Source organism: Diadema setosum, chromosome 16 (genome assembly GCF_964275005.1).
Source record: "Diadema setosum chromosome 16, eeDiaSeto1, whole genome shotgun sequence".
In the NCBI taxonomy this organism is placed as follows: domain Eukaryota; kingdom Metazoa; phylum Echinodermata; class Echinoidea; order Diadematoida; family Diadematidae; genus Diadema; species Diadema setosum.
Window position 1 is genome coordinate 8,125,777 of NC_092700.1, and position 16,521 is coordinate 8,142,297.

General features: G+C 39.1%; 1 protein-coding gene across 1 annotated transcript in view; it reads right to left on the minus strand.

The window, feature by feature from the left end:
• Nucleotides 1-2,392: 2,392 nt before the first annotated feature.
• Nucleotides 2,393-16,521, minus strand: part of LOC140239448 (solute carrier organic anion transporter family member 4A1-like) — a 52,733-nt gene continuing 38,604 nt past the window's right edge. The window contains exons 4-12 of the mRNA XM_072319283.1: nt 16,024-16,240; nt 14,065-14,164; nt 12,239-12,360; nt 7,862-8,116; nt 6,970-7,165; nt 5,977-6,130; nt 5,250-5,434; nt 3,855-3,919; nt 2,393-2,694 (exon numbers count right to left, since the gene is read on the minus strand). Of these exons, the coding sequence (XP_072175384.1) occupies nt 2,393-2,694; nt 3,855-3,919; nt 5,250-5,434; nt 5,977-6,130; nt 6,970-7,165; nt 7,862-8,116; nt 12,239-12,360; nt 14,065-14,164; nt 16,024-16,240 (1,596 nt within the window). The remainder of the gene's footprint in view (nt 2,695-3,854; nt 3,920-5,249; nt 5,435-5,976; nt 6,131-6,969; nt 7,166-7,861; nt 8,117-12,238; nt 12,361-14,064; nt 14,165-16,023; nt 16,241-16,521) is intronic.

The following is a 16,521-nucleotide window of genomic DNA, read 5'->3' on the forward strand; positions in this document are numbered from 1 at the left end:
TTGTCATCAAACACACGTACAAAAAACAGCGCACGCCCGATGCCAGAACTATGCTATACACGCGTGTGTATGCACTGGTGTTTCAATTTCATCTATTTGTTGTGCCTCTCCAGTGCAGTTTTACGCCTTACGTCGGTATGTTACAATACTATTTAAAAAAAAAAGAAGAAAAAAATCCGTTTGATTTGGCAAATTCATTCCCTTTCAGTTTGTTTCTTTTTTTTCTCTCTTCTACATCGAGAGGAGGCAAGTTCTGTTTTTCAAGCAGAGAGAAAAATGAGAAAGAAAGTAGCGTTCCTGGTAAGATGGTAGAAATGTTGGCAAGTTATCGATAATTCTCAACAAAATCTGATTGCTTTATTATTATGGAAGTCATACCATATGCCTAAACGTATTCTAACAATAAGGCAACTTATATAAAGTAAACTTATTTCACAATTATGTGCATGTATAACATGAATATAAATATATTATCTTTGGTTGGAATATACTAATTTGCTACATCGGAAAACGAAAAACAGAATAATAAATTATCCATACAATAATACTATAAAGCAGTGATCTGATAACGCAAAGCGATTTCTTAGTTTGCACATTAATTGGTTTCGTCGACAAAACGACACACACACACACACACACCTGGGATTAACCCATTGAGGACGAGCTAATTTTTGCTTTAGCACGCATTTCCAATAGACACCTGCCTGAGTATACTCTGGACTAGACACCTGCCTGAGTATACTCTGGACTAGTCTAGGGTTAAGCCATCAACAGATACAGCGCTACAATAACAATAACATCGTTATCGCCAGCTCCAACAAACTCAATCATTTTTTCTTCCTTTTTCCAATGTGGTAAATAGTGTTTAACATGCCAGACAACGAACAAAATTGCAATACTGAAATATTTATAGATTTAGTTTCACTGCGTGCCAAAATATTTATCAAAATATAAATTTGTTCTAAAAATCGAATCACTTGACGAAAAATGAAAGTAGTAAAGAGCAGTTGCAATACCAATTGCCAAACTTAATGGTAATAACACCGAATCCAATGCACTATGCACTGATTGTCATAGATGATTAAAATACATCGTGTACCCTACTGCACCTTCACACTGTATTACGATTGTATAGTGTGCATTATAATTGAACGACAATCACAAAACCTCAACAAAATTATTATATCATTGGTGTTGCAAAAAGTCGACAAAATGGTACGAAAATCACTACTGGACGAAATGAATGCAAGAAAAGACAGATCTGTAAATAATTTTGATCGGTGCAAGATCATACATCATAGCCTACTTGGCAGGTTTCCTCGCTGGGCGTGATCTGTTGTTACTCCATTAGAGTGGAACACAGCGCTCTTATCCGTTTTCTTTCAGAATCGCAGCTTCTTTACGCTTTCCATATTCATGGAACCCCCCCTGACTGTTTGACGCATGTTGCTAGTCGGATACTAACTGTTTCTGTAAAATGCCGTGTACTGCATTAGATACTCAGAATAAATAAAAGACCCATTACATTGTACCAGATACGTATTAGAGTATTCTATCAAGTTAAAGGGGATAATCATTCCACAACGTCACATCTGTTGCTGGGTGTTTTTTTTTTTTTTTCTCTCTCTTTTTTTTTTAATTCAGTTTTTATGAATTCTTGAATGATTCCGGAGCCTCAGATGTGTATGGGCCTTAAAGAATTTTCTTTTCCAACAGAGGATACAGTTTTAATGCAGTGCGCAATTTGGTCGAACGCCACCCTTGAGAACAAAACAACAAAACCCCCAAGGAACAAACAGACATACAAACAAACAGTATAAATCTGCCTGCATATCCGATCTTACTCATTTGCATGTACTTTTTTTCATACTCATACACTCGATAGGAAACTGCATGATATTGCTAGCGCTCTTTTATGAAAACGTGCAACATTCCGCAGAAATAAACAACCAGCCACAGTAAACATGAACAAAGAGTGGAGGACTTCATTCAACCAGTCACATCGACAAGTAAAATACCAAAGTAAATCACGTCCTGTCGCCAATAAGATAAAGCTTTGATCCGACCAGCATACATAACCAAGCATGACGCACTGCGCTCGTTCTAAATCCAGAAAACTCTCCAACTCACTAATCCTTTGTGAATTTTGAGCGCTAAACTCCATAATCATTGTACGCCCTGTCCAACGGTCCCTGCCACTCAGAGAGAGTTCACAGAGAGGTTTTACCAATTGCGCTGTCGTTTGCCTCTCGGCTTGTAGGTGATAGAAACTCTGCTGCCCACCACACCTACCGTGTTGAACACCATGAAAATTGGGGGAGGGTTGGGAGAGAAATGCCGCTATGTTGTAGCGGAAGCCCAAACCTTACGGAGCCCTCAACTCGCGGGGATGCTAGACGATGGTGCCGGTGTCTTGGGAGGAGATGGAGAGCTCGCTCTGGCTGGCTTTACTCCTGATGCCATCCTGAGAATCGACCTTCTTGATCAGCGGCTTGCTGGGCTTGTAGAGGACGTGGGCGAGGATGACGAAGACGACGGAGAGGAGCTTGAGCACGACGAGGAGCGTCAGCGTGTAGCGGCTGAAGAGCTCGTTGTTGTACGTCCAGCACTTCCGGCTGCCGTCCTGACCGTACTGCCACAGGAGACACGACTTATCGATGAGGGCTCCAAACACCACGGGCCCCGGCACACTCCCTGAGAAGCGAAGCAGAACGTCATAAGTCAAACTGGTGGGGACTGATAATACAAACTGTAATAGAGGGAGCTTTCGACCTGCGACGTGCACGTTAGGACGACGGTTGCGTTGGCCGTTCTCTTCTCTCCCTGGGTCGTGTTGCAAAGTAGCTTTAGATTACGCGAGGACGCAGCCTATACAGAGTAAAATAGTGCCCCCATATGCTCACTGCATCAAGTAGCTTTCTGCGTCGTGAAATGAGCAAACGCAAAAATGTCCCAGAACGGACCGTGAAAACTTTGACGACGCGAGGTCGATTTGTATACGCAAAATTAATGTGCGCATGCGCAGAACATTTTTTTTTTTCTCTGAACGTCGGCGTCGCAAAAATCTAAAAGCTCCCGAAAGATTTTTTTTTCTACTAATGAATTACCTGATGAGTCTAAATGATTTTTTTTTTCGTCCTGAAAACATTGTATGGTTAATGGAACCCGCATTTTTCTCTCTCTTTCCTATTCTTAATCTTTTATTCAGTCTCAACATTGAATAATAATATCTTGTAAACAAGGTGTCATATAAGTGGTATGTTTTCAAAAGTGTATTGTATTGTTTGGTTAATGGCATAAGCTAAAACTATATCGTTTTGTCCAACGGAGGTACATAGAGACGCTTGAAACTTTGTATGTTTTCTAGTTTTATGTCGTGGTATTGTTACTGCGCTTTGTTTTAATTTCATCGCACAAAATGATATCGCAAAACTAAGACAAAAAAAAAAAAAACTCTGTCTCAGTGACATGTGACGAGACAGAAAATTAAGAGAATTTCCTTAGCTTTTCGCCAGTGAAAACACTATTATTAAAAAAAAAAAAAAGGTATTAAATAATCATATGAAATGCTAGATTTGTAGACAGAATTATCAGTCATTATATTGATAACACAATCCTATGTTTGAAAACTGGGCCTCGTTTCATGGTTGATGTGATAGAATGGAATGACAATTGTCATGGCAACAACAAGAATCCAGTTTCCTGATTGGCTGTTGCTATGGGAAGTTACCATTCCAGCATGAGCTGCTATCCTTACATCTTTTAGGAAATGGGGCGCTGGAGTAATCATTTTCATGAGACGTTCGCCAGCGACATTACATTCATTTGACGGGCTAATGAATTGTAAAACTTACCGAGCATTCGAAACATTAATGACTGGACACCGAGGGCGTATGTACGTTGAGATCTTGAGACCACTCTGAAATATAAATGAATACAAAATACAAATGAATGCATGAAAATGTAGAGTTGGGAGGATTATACCTATACATGTAGCATACTGCTGTCAGATAGATCAATGTTAAAGGGATGATATAGTTTTGGTTGAGACCTAATTTCAGCTAGTTTCTAACATTTTTTGGTGAGATAATGAGAAACCTCTCATGAAACATGAAAGAGCATGTAATTCTATGAGGAATTCAACGTTTATTTGATGAAAATTGGTTTTGAAATGACTGAGATATTAAAAAAAGAGCAATTCTAATAAAGTGTGGAACCCACACTTTATTACGATCACTTTGTGTTACTTGTTTTTGGATGTTTCAGTCATTCCAAATCCGATTTTCATCAAATAAACTTTGAATTCCTCTTAAAATGATATGGTCTGTATTATATCATAAGTGTTTTCTTGGTATCTTGCAAAAAGTTAAAAGCCCAATTCTCATCTCCACCAATACTGTACCATCCCTTTAAAAGTTGAGAAAAGCCACTTCTTTCAAGAAATGCAGAGCATTATTTGTCATCATGTTAATGTGGCTCATTTAAGTGGGGTTCATTTCAATGCAAACGATAAGTCTGAAGTCTACTTTCCATTTGGAAAGTAGACTTTCCAAATGGGAACAGCAAAATCCTCAATTAAAACAAGACTCATCGCTGATGACAAACAGTTCACAGAAATAGAGTTTACAGATAATGCATGCACATATGGGAATTATTCGATAGGGCCTACAACACAATGGGGTATAATGCGTCTACTAATCAAGAGCAGATAGAAATCAGAACTTCATTTGAAAATCAGAGAGGGGTAATATGAAAATAATACACATCAGGGAGGGCATTAGTAAGAATCACCCACACAAGGCACCTTAGTAACAGTCTAACACGCCAGGGGCGATAGTCGACTATGGCGGGCTTTGGACTGTTTCGAAGGTACCCTGAGTATTAGGGTAACAGTACTAATGCCCGAACAAAATGATTTGCGTCATTAATTTTGCTTTATAGGATGGTGAAGTGGATCATCTTCAATTGATAAATCACCCTCATCGCGAGTACTAGGTAAAATAATGAAATCTTGCAAGTTCACCATCACAACGTGACAGTGAAAGGGCTAATGACCAATCACTATACTTTACTAATGACTGGTCATAAACAAAATTACGTGTTATGCAAAATAAATGCCTGGTCACGTGTTTACTCTCAACCAATCATTTGATTTTATTAGGATCTGTGATTTTATTAGGATCTGCTCCATCATTTAATAAAACATCTTAGTAGCCCTAAACGTCTTAACCATCCAAATGTGCGCTTACCTGAGCGTCCCAGTTATCATGGGAACAGTTGCTAGGAATGTGAAGGTGATCATGAGAAAGAGGAGAGCGAAGAAGGGCGCCCTCAGGGGGCAATCCGTCGCACAGCGTCCCGACACGCCGTGGCCGTAATTTGGCGACTGCGACGTGGAATTGCTGCTCGCTATACAGTGACACTTCTCGTACGTCTGTATAGAAAGAAATCAAAATCACCAACATAATACCCTAATGAAAGATCCCCCAAATCGCTCAAATTCAAGACAATTTTTGCTGCTCAGTTGGAAAGAGACAAATAATCCAAATGATCTGAAAGAGACCATAACAACAGGGTTGCATGGCAACTGCATGATAACAGGTACATAATGCGGCGATGGATACTTAAGAGGTAATGTAGTCGAAAGCTACTGGGAATGTCATTCTCATCTTTACAAAAACAAACAAACAAACAAACAAACAAACAGACAGACAGACAGACAGACAGACAGACAAACATACCAAAAAAGTGATGAACCACTAAGATCTCTGACTTTCTTAGTCTGATATCAGTTGTGATTATGAATATTTTAAAGGCAATGAGTACAAGTTGCTACAGTAGTTATTTCACCTTATGAATGCAAGACAGATTTTTTGAATGTTAATTATGTTTTTCTTGATGGAGATTTAAAAAAAATATTAAAGCAAATGGAGCAAAAATGCAATCTAAATAAAAAACAAACATTACCACGTGCGCATCTTCGCTCTGCACGGTTTCGCAGCCAGCATGGCAGGCGGAGTAATACATGACGTCATCCTCGCCGCACACCGGCTGAAAGTTGTCCGTACAGTGGCAGTGGGAGTTGCACTCCGCCGAGAGGTTTGCCGATCCGCCGCCGTAGGAAAGGGACCTGGGGACGGTTGTAGAGATGTATTTAAAAGATCTCATACCAAGTTCATGCCTCTATCCGCGAGAAACGTTGGGTACACTGCTATTTGCACCAAAACCAACAACTGACCGTTTTTAATTGCAACTGATTGGTAAATTGCCTTACGTCGACGTAAGTAAGCACTGAATTCATCAGTGTTTTAGAAATAGCCATGACAAAAGAAATCGTGGGCATACACTCGAGCAGGATTCGAATCTACGACCTCCTGTCTTATCCACTATAGACCACTGAGCTTCCGCCTGAAAGCCAGTGCTGGTTCTATTCCTTATAACATGCAGCGGGTACTGTATGTATCCAACTGATGAAAGTCTTGTGGCGAGGTATTTCTATTGCAACTCTTTACACATCCTTCATTTTCAACTCCTAATAACTCTTCAGAGGATGATGACGCTACTGCTTTGAAAGTTGGTATTAGTTATGAATAAAATGTGTTACGAAAGCATACTTAATATCAGCTTAATCTAACAATTCATTGATTATTGTTGCTCTGGAGTTTTGCACCCTATATTTTGTCCCATCAACTGCACAGACCACGGCTTGGTAAGATTAAGCGAATAGACCCTATGCTTCACAGTCTCTTTTCTCAGTACACACATTTCCAGAGTGTGTGCTTTCTTTCCAATATTTAGATAGGCAATGAGAGTTCATTTGATTTGCATCTTAAATCATTTTAAAGTTTAAGGTCTGCGTTTTCAGAATCTGCTCTCAATTAAAATTTAATGACTGTGACTGGCGACTTTTTTGCTGTTTTAGTGATGCATGGTCACATTAATACACTCACTGGCGACCCCTGAACTCACCCATTACTGTACTCGACCGTGACCCCAGCGAACGGGGCGTTGGGGCAGCTGATCATGAATGTGAATGTGAGGAGGAAAGAGGCGCAGAGGCTGGCCAGGATAAATTTCATCATACCGCGAAACTTGAGGTCGAAGCGCTTGACCATGTAGCCACCGACGAGGGCGCCCAACACACTGGACGGAGTGACCAGCAGGCCTTCGTAGAAGAACAAAAACAAACAAAAAAGAAGCAAAAGAAGCCGACAGGCGGTTAGATAACTTTAGTGATAAGCATTACTTGGATTTTTACACTTGTTGACTCACAGATCTCTTTTTGCATGATGACGTCAAATATGAAACATTGGCAGTGATATGAATTGTACTAATTATTTTGTTAATACTCTTGCAGGGCAGAAGAATATAATATGTATATAGGTTTTGCGTTTTGGAAACTGATAATATTATTATCACAACTATTATTATTATTATTATTATTATTATCATCAGTATCATTATTATCATTATTATTATTATTAGTAGTAGTAGTAGCATGATTATTATCATCATCATCATTATCATTATCATCATCATTAAATTTCACTTTTGTTATTATTATTATTATTAATATTATTGTTATTACTACTACTACTACTACTACTACTACTACTACTACTACTACTACTACTTTTGCACTAAAAAATATCACAGCACCATTACCTTAATAAGTTTTGTATTGGGGCAGACAAAACTGCGAAGTCATGGGGTAATTTGACTGGCAGTCGTAAACTTCTAGACCAATTTTCTCTACATTGTGTTCATCTGGATGCTAGCAATTCTGCCTTGGGTGTGTGGAAATAATGGGATATCATTCAAACATATTTGGAAAACTTTTAAGTAGAGTGATAGCAGCTACCTGCAGTGATGGCGGCAGAACCCGATGTCATATTGAACTGGGACTCGAGGTACTTCGGGCCAAAGACGGCGATCGACGCCAGCGTGAACGTCTCGGTGACCGACACCATGCTAACGCACATGAAGGCGGGGTTGCGGATCAGCATCCATGTGGCCCGGGGAAAGTCGATGAGGCCGCCGCTGAAGCCGGCCCGCACCTCGAACTCGTGGCCGTTGTGCGCTTCGTTGCGACGCTGCTCGCGAATCTTCTCCGCACCTGTGATGTGGAATAAGGAGAGTCGACATGCAAAAATGGAAGAGGAGGAAGACGAGGAGGAAGAAAGGCATGAGAAGGAAACGAGAAAGAGGAGGATGAGTATCAGAAGGATAAAGATCAGGAGCAGAAGAATTGAGATGAGGAGGAGGAGGGAGGCAGCGGGAGAGGAAGAGGAGGAGGAAGAAAAGAAGGACCAGGAGCAGGAAGAGGTGGAGTTAGCGGAAGAGGAAGAGCAGGAGGAGGAGGAAGATAAGGAGGATAAAGATGAGGAGCAGAAGAATTGAGAGGAGGAGGAGGAAGGGGAGGGAGAGGAAGACAAGTAGGAAGGGAAGGAGGAGCAGGAGCAGGAGGGAGATGAGGAGAAGGATGAGGCATAAGGAGAGAAAGAGAAGAATGATGAGGAGGAGGAAGAAGAAGATGGTGATGAGGAAGAGGGGAGAGGGAGATCATGTGGTGAAGGTGATGACGATTGAAGAAAAAATAAGAGAAAGAAAAGAAAGTGACAGAAGATTAGAAAAAGAGATTGAGATTTAGAAGATAGTTGAAGGGTAACGGAAAGACACAAGTAATGGAGAAAGGAGGGGAAAAGCATAAATTTCCTTTGGAAACACAAGATGATTTTTCAGATTAAGCGAAAAGACACATTCAAAATTCTACGGGTTGCCACAAAACAGAAAAAGGCTAGGATGGCGAACAAGCAGCAAATATTGAAACACTGTCTATCATCTTGTTGACAAATTGGAGTTCTCTCTCGACAGTACGTTATGATGAAGCTGTCCAGGCATTTTCTATTCGTGTAGGGGGGGAGGGGCAATTTTTAGGACAAACTAAAGCAAACACCTATACAGCCGTCATCGAATTCGCATCCGCCTAGTCTAGTCAACTCTCAGCCGTCACGTCGAGGTCAGCCGTCACGTCGAGGCCTCCATCCGTCCACCTCGCCCATAGGTGCCGGAATCTGCAGCAAGCGGGTTTGGGGAGTCACTCGCTGCTGCAGATCCCGGCATCTCCCTCGATGGGTCTCTATTATATAAAATATATACATGTATATTATTGTCTTACGTTCCTTGCGTGCGTTTCCCTAGCAAGAACAGGGGATCTTTTCGTTCATATACCTATAGTGTAATTTTATAAATGATACACCTTTCATAATTTTTGTGGTGAGAACAACTTAAAATGTTTGTTAATCCCCTTTCGTATGAGTCGCCTGCACCTAATTAATACTTTAAATCTGTGGTTTGAATTTATTTTGAAGATTATTATGACTCCCACTTTCTGGCACTAAATTGTACTTATTGTTTTTTGGGGCTTGAAGCCCGCAGGTATACTCATACGTCTTTGATTCCAGGATTATATCTGTATCATATTTCTCCGTTGTTTGCTGCAAATATTTTTCTGTATCAACGCCTTAGAGCTCCTTGGTATAAACACTGCAAATATTTTTCTGTATATGCAAATATTTTTCTGTATCAACGCCTTAGAGCTCCTTGATATAAACACTGTATATATATATATATTTTTCTTCTTCTTCCTTCTTTCGAAACAGTGATACAGTTATAGTAATTTTATCTATTTTGTAAAAAACATATCATTGTGTGTGTGCTCTATTTAAATACTGTACATTATTTTGGGTTGAACCATGATATGGGTGTGTCTGTGCGTGGTTGGAGGTGTGTGCACGTGGATGAGTTAGTGTGCGGTACACGCGCGCGTGCATTGTGTAGTTATTTTAGTTTGTCTGAAGAATATGAGGTATTCATCAATATCATATGAGCTCCCTCGTGGAGACGTAATGAGCTCCTTTATGGAGACAATATGAGCTCCCTCGTGGAGAATTTATGAGCTCCTTTGTGGAGACAATATGAGCTCCCTCTTGGAGACGATATGAGCTCCCTCGAGGAGACTTGGTATGCATTTAATATTCTTGTTTATATCTCTATAAGATATATAATGTTTGTTTTATGTTATAAGTGCTGTCTGGGGCAAATTATTTGTATAGGGCCCCATTTCTCTCTCTCTTCTTTCGATCTTAAAATAACAACAACAACCTATACACAGTATTTTTCCGTCACCCCCCCCCCCCTTTCCCCTCTCTCTACCAATCTATCTGTCTCTCTATTTAGCTATTTATCTATCCATCTATCAATCTATCTATCTATCTATCCATCTATCTATCCATCTATCAATCTATCTATCCATCTATCAATCTATCTATATCTATCTATCTATCTATCTATCTATCTATCTATCTATCTATCCATCTATCAATCTATCTATCTATCTTTCTGTCTATCTATCTATCTATCCCTCTATCTATCTATCTATCTATCTATCTATCCCTCTATCAATCTATCTATCTATCTATCTATCTATCTATCTATCTGTCTATCTATTTATCTATCTATCCCTCTATTTATCTATCTATCTATCCGTCTGTCAATCCATTTCATCCATCACGCCTCAAACCTGCTTCCTACTGTCATGACTGATGCTATAAAACCAGCTTTCACATGTTTATTTATTGCGCTCGATGCAGGCACGAAACGTGTTTTAACACCTGCGTTAACCACGGAACAGGTGAAAGATGATCGTAAACGTGCCTGTACACCAACCCCTTCGTGAGTAATTTCCGCTGGCACTCAGCAACTATGTCTTGTGTTTGAATTATCGAAAGAAAAATAAAATTGGAGCGCATCCGCAGAATGCAACAAATTTATGATCTCTCATTACACAAGTGCATTTCACTTGCATTGCGAAAACGTACTTTATGGTGGTTTATTTCATTCTTTTTTTCTTGGTTGGTTTTGTGTTTCTATTTTGATTCTGCATGATTAAAAATGTGCACATTCAAGCGTCACGTGCAAAAGGCAAAATATGTGCACATTGCACGTGCCATGTGTAAGTAACATAATATTATCACATATCAAGTTTCAGTGCCGGAGACTCCACACGCTTAATATGAACCGCAAGCAAATTATTTGTACACAATGTCGACGGCCTTTAAAGTTTGTGGTCCTGTCCTGAGATGGTTAATTCTGACTTTTTAGAGGTGGAAGAAAGTAGGCCGCTTTAATGGGGTTACCCTGTAAAAGGAAATCAAAGCTACTGGTTCTTGATTGTACAATGTATTTTAAGACATTATCAACCACTGCATTGTTACAGCATGGTTACAGAGACTAGCAAAATGAAGCTGACCCTAGCTCACATATACTTAACCATTCATTGTTTGCTTGTTTGTTTGTTTTTTAACCAATAACCACATATCAAAAAAGCGGCCACGTTGAGACACTTTAAAGGGATGGTATAGCTTTGGTTGAGACCTAACTTAAAGGGGAAGGCTAGTAACTGATCAGTGGGAATCAGTGGAAATGCTGGAAGATGATTGTTCCAATCCTTATGGGATTCATTCAAGAGTACATTATATATCTATTGTTGTGTGAAAATGATTTGCTTCAGAATGGTCTCATAGTCAAGTAATGTGCAGTTTAATGCTTCCAGGTTAGCGTCCCTGGTCAGTGACGGTGCATTAATCTGCACATTACTTGAATATGAGACCGTTCTGAAGCAAATCATTTTCACGCAACAATAGATATACAAGGAACTCTTGAATGAATCCCATAAGGATTGGAACAATCATCTCCCAGCATTTCCATTGATTCCCACTGATCAGTTACTAGCCTTCCCCTTTAAGGTTTCTAACATATCTGGATGCGATAATGAGAAATCTCCTATGAAATATGAAAGAGCAAGTAATTCCAAGAGCGATTCAACGTTTATTTGATGAAAATTGGTTTTGAAATGGCTAAGATATCCAAAACAGAGCAATCTTAATAAAAGGTGGGACCCACCCTTTTATTAGGATCGCTTTGTTTTACTTTGTTTTTGAATGTCTAAGCCATTCCAAAACTGATTTTCATAACATACACTTGTAATAAGCTTTGAAATGCCCTCAGAATGGTTGCTCAGTATTTCATAAGTGGTTTCTTGGTATCTCGCAAAAAGGTTAAACGCCCAATCCTCATCTCCACCAATACTATACCATCCCTTTATGCATAAAGTAGAGATTGACCCGGAAGGAATTGTGTAAAGACTGGTATAAACACAGAGACCACTCATACTGACCCGGAAGTGACCTTGGGAATCCACAGAGCGGGAATGCGACAATGAGGGCGAGGATTCCGGTCACCAAGAAACCCATCCACCAGGCTCCGACCCATACGGGACTATGCGGGTCGATGTCAAGTCTATCGGGAAAAAAACACACCGGGACAGAAGTAGCCCGGGAAAAACAGAAAATGGTTACAGAAAAAAGGTACAAAGTCAGGGAAAAACGAGAGTTGATAGCGGTGAAAGGAAGGATGGAAAGAAAGTACAAAACGAAAGATGAATGGCGAGATGGACAGAAAGAAGAACAGGGTAGGAAAATAATGACAGAGAGATAGAAGATAGATAAATAGATTTTTTTATAGATATAGAGAGATATAGATAGATAGATAGATAGATAGATAGATAGATAGATAGATAGATAGATAGATAGATAGATAGATAGATAGATAGATAGATATAGATAGGTAGATGGAGGGAGGGAGAGAGAGATATATACATGCACGAGTAAATCAAAAGGGCGAGATGCAGAGAGTCCCAGTGACAAGCCGTGAATAGAAGAACGTTACAAGGATCGATCGCTTCTTTCTTGTTTTGATTTTTGATACAATTAAAGAGACCTTGTACGGAGCATAAAGAAAAACGTAAACAGTCTACTAGTAGTAGATTTTTGTTATCACCCTTTCATCACATGGAGATAAGTTCATCTGAGAACAATCAAAATGACTGGCGCTCACCATATGACTTACAGCCCTTAATGAGAAAATAAACTCATTTTCAGATAATAGTGGTAATATGGCTATTTCTGTCCATAGGTTTGATTACTCACACCTTGGACCCCCTAATCTTCGAACAATCACTCGTTATCTGCATGCAATCAATAGCTATCTAGATTTGTCCATGGAGAACTTAATGCTATATTTCACTAGACTCATTACTGATGTAACGAGCATTTGATTGCTACGTGATAGGTTATTAGACACGATTGAGTCTCTAGTTATTGGTGACACCAAGTCTATAATACGCTGTTTTTATTACAATTTCCCAGAAATGCATTGTAAAAGAAAGAGGTGGGGGGGGGGGGGGGGTAGTGAAAAGACACGCAGACAATGTACAAAATGAATGAATGCACACAATGCATTTATACCAATGTATAGAAGCCAGCGACACAGCGAGCTCGTGAGGGTGGAATGCTTTCAGCAATAACGCGAAGAAGTCAGTTTGGGGTTCAACTTTGAGCATGAGAAGAAAAAGGTCTTTTATACCAGCAGGGCGTGTTGGTTATTATATTCACTGAGATATGCATCTGTGATGTAATGATTATTCAAGTCACCCTTACAAATGGCGCTTGTCAGCACATCCACGAGGAAACAACAGTGGTATTTGGGAATATCAACAGAAAAAGATTATTCATACGTTCAGTGCAAAATAATGAAATTGAGGCTTTCCCCAAGTGATAATTGATGGACCACTCTCTTTACCTGGTCTACTCAAGGTCATCTTTTGTTTGAACATGATTGATGAATTTAATAAATTCTCACGTCAAGCAGGCCTATGCATTATGTCGCTTTGAAAACGAGAAAAGTGTCAAAGCAACTGAGAAAAAGAAAGAAAAAAGAAAGGTGATTTGTTCCCATGCAGCCTACACATCGTCATGAGCTAACTCCGAATTGGCTAAGTGAAAAGCCCATAGATATCAAGAAGTGATATATATATATATATATATATATATATATATATATATATATATATATATATATATATATATATATATATATATATATATCTTGGTTTCCGTGTCGCCGGCGTTCGTTTCATAAACATATCTCTATTACAGTACTCACTCGTTGCGGTCTATTAAAGGGTCGATGTAGAAACCAAGAAACACGCCTCCCAGCAAATATCCTAGCGCTGGTCCCAAAATGGCGAACGCTTTGAAGACGCCTGCGTGAGCAAGAAAGGGAAGAAAAAAAAAAAGTTTATTTTGTCATATCTGACTGATATAACGAATTCTTTCACTTCATTTATCTTACTCAATTATTTGAATTACATGTCAGGTTAGTATAATCATGATTATTTTTGTTTTATTCTTTTTTTGTGTGTGTGTTTGTTTCGCTTTGTTTCGTTTTGGGTTTTTGTTGGTTGTACAGAGACAACTCAATACAGCCTTCTTCACACACACAAACACACACCTGGTATGATGTCGGGAGTAATGACGTGTTATTATTAAAGGGCACCACTGTTCCACTAAGCGTTGCGCTAAATATCACATGCATTATGCAAGACAGTAACCTTTAGGTGTATATAATACTCTCCATCTAAAATGCAGACTTAACCAGTATCCTCCTGTAATCTGCTCATATTTTCTAGTTTAATACTCTGAATAATGCAAACAGAACAGGTCGCCTTTAATCTGGCCGACCTCGCCACATTTACTGCAGGCAAAAACAATTCCTTAACCCTTGACCTGCCACATTGATGAAATGTCCATAGGTTTGTGTGTGAAATTTGTGTACATTTTACTTATTGGCATAGGAAGGGGTATATTGCCAATCGACTCCATGTCTAGCTTGACTTCATGAGCAGTATAAAAATATTGTACTGTGGTATTGACAACAACATACCACAGAAATCAGGTCCTTCGTGAATCTCCCCACCCCCAACATTTACCTCTCTTTTTTTTTTCTTCTTCTTCTTCTTCTTCTTTTGAGTGTAAATCCTAAAGAACATTTTTTTTTTGTAGATTCGTTATCAGAAAAGGGCTGCTATGTCATCAAGCATCATTATGTATAGCATCTGCAATTGTTTTCAGCTGTGATACGGAAATGAATATGCAATAATAGATTTTGTACCTGAACGATTTATTGAATTTGCTGTTAGACTTGGATTTTCGCAGAAAATTTGATAATTAAACAGAATCTTCCATACTGGTATTTTCGTTGGTATTTTTGTATATTCTAGGGGAAAAAAAGTGACAGAAATTAATAGAACTGAACTGAAAATCAAAATAAAAATCACACGAACGAAATGGCGTATGTTTCATCAGAAATCAGACGTAACAAAAATATAGTGGCATTTTGAAAGTCGGTATGTATTCAAAAAAATACATATCGCTCTTTAACTAAAATATCTCCAATAAAGTACACCAAAATCTTACCGTAACTATGATTTTGGTCAATTATTTTGACGAAACCGCTAGCATATTGTTTGTACTAATTTTATTCTGTGTGCTATACGGCGAACTTTAACACAGTATAGACTTGCCCTCTAAGCACACTTCCGTTATAAACAAAAGCAGCATACAACATTATCATTTTTTTTCCTCATCTTAAAAACAGATTCCCTGTAACGTGTAATCTGATCAGTTGACGCGTACATGCAGTGTATAGTTCTTTAATACTAATTACAGACAGCAGAGAAATCAACAATCGTTTCGCTGTGTAATTTATATCAAACATGTCAGGCAAAATAATACCAAATGAGGTTTCAGTATCGTGATGTATAATTGTAGTGAACTTAACTCCTCAACTTCCTTATACCCCTCTATACAGACAAGGGAATACATCTATCGATGGGTTAGGCAGGGTTCATGAAGTAAAAATCAATTTCCCTATAAAGTCCAACGAAAAAGTACCGATGAGAACCACTGAATATTATGATTAGTCTCCTACTATCTAGTGAAACTGGCATATTTGCTGACATCCAATAGGAATTTCTACTTCTCCAATCCAATCCAATCCAATCCAATCAATTCAAATCAAATCAAACCATGCATTTTCTTTTTCCACCTTTGGTGTGCCTACCAAGATAAATGCCTGCCGAAGCGGGCGCGACGTTTTCGTCGATATAGGTGATGCCCAGCGTGTAGATGGGCGAAGCCCCCAGCCCGTGTAGGATCTGCGCGCCGATGAACACCCAGAAGTAGTTGCTCAGCCCCTGGACCTCGTCGTTGGTCCCGTTGTCGATGTTGGAGCCGTTGAGGCTGTGGTTGAAGGCACTGCACTCGTCAGAGTGGATCTCCTGGACAGCGGAAAGCGACGAGGTATTGATGAAAATGACCCAAACGGCAGTTCTTCAGAATATTATGATTATAGAGTATCAAACTGGTAATGACACATTCTTGCAAAAATTCGGATGGAGGACAAAAACGTTCACTTATAACATTCCCTGTATAGCAAAACTATTTTCACCTCAGACAATTCTACGTCTCTACACAAAACACAATTGCGCAGTCTTTTTGTTTTGTTTTCTTTCATTTTAATGTTCGACAGTATAGTTAGTTTTATATATATATATATATA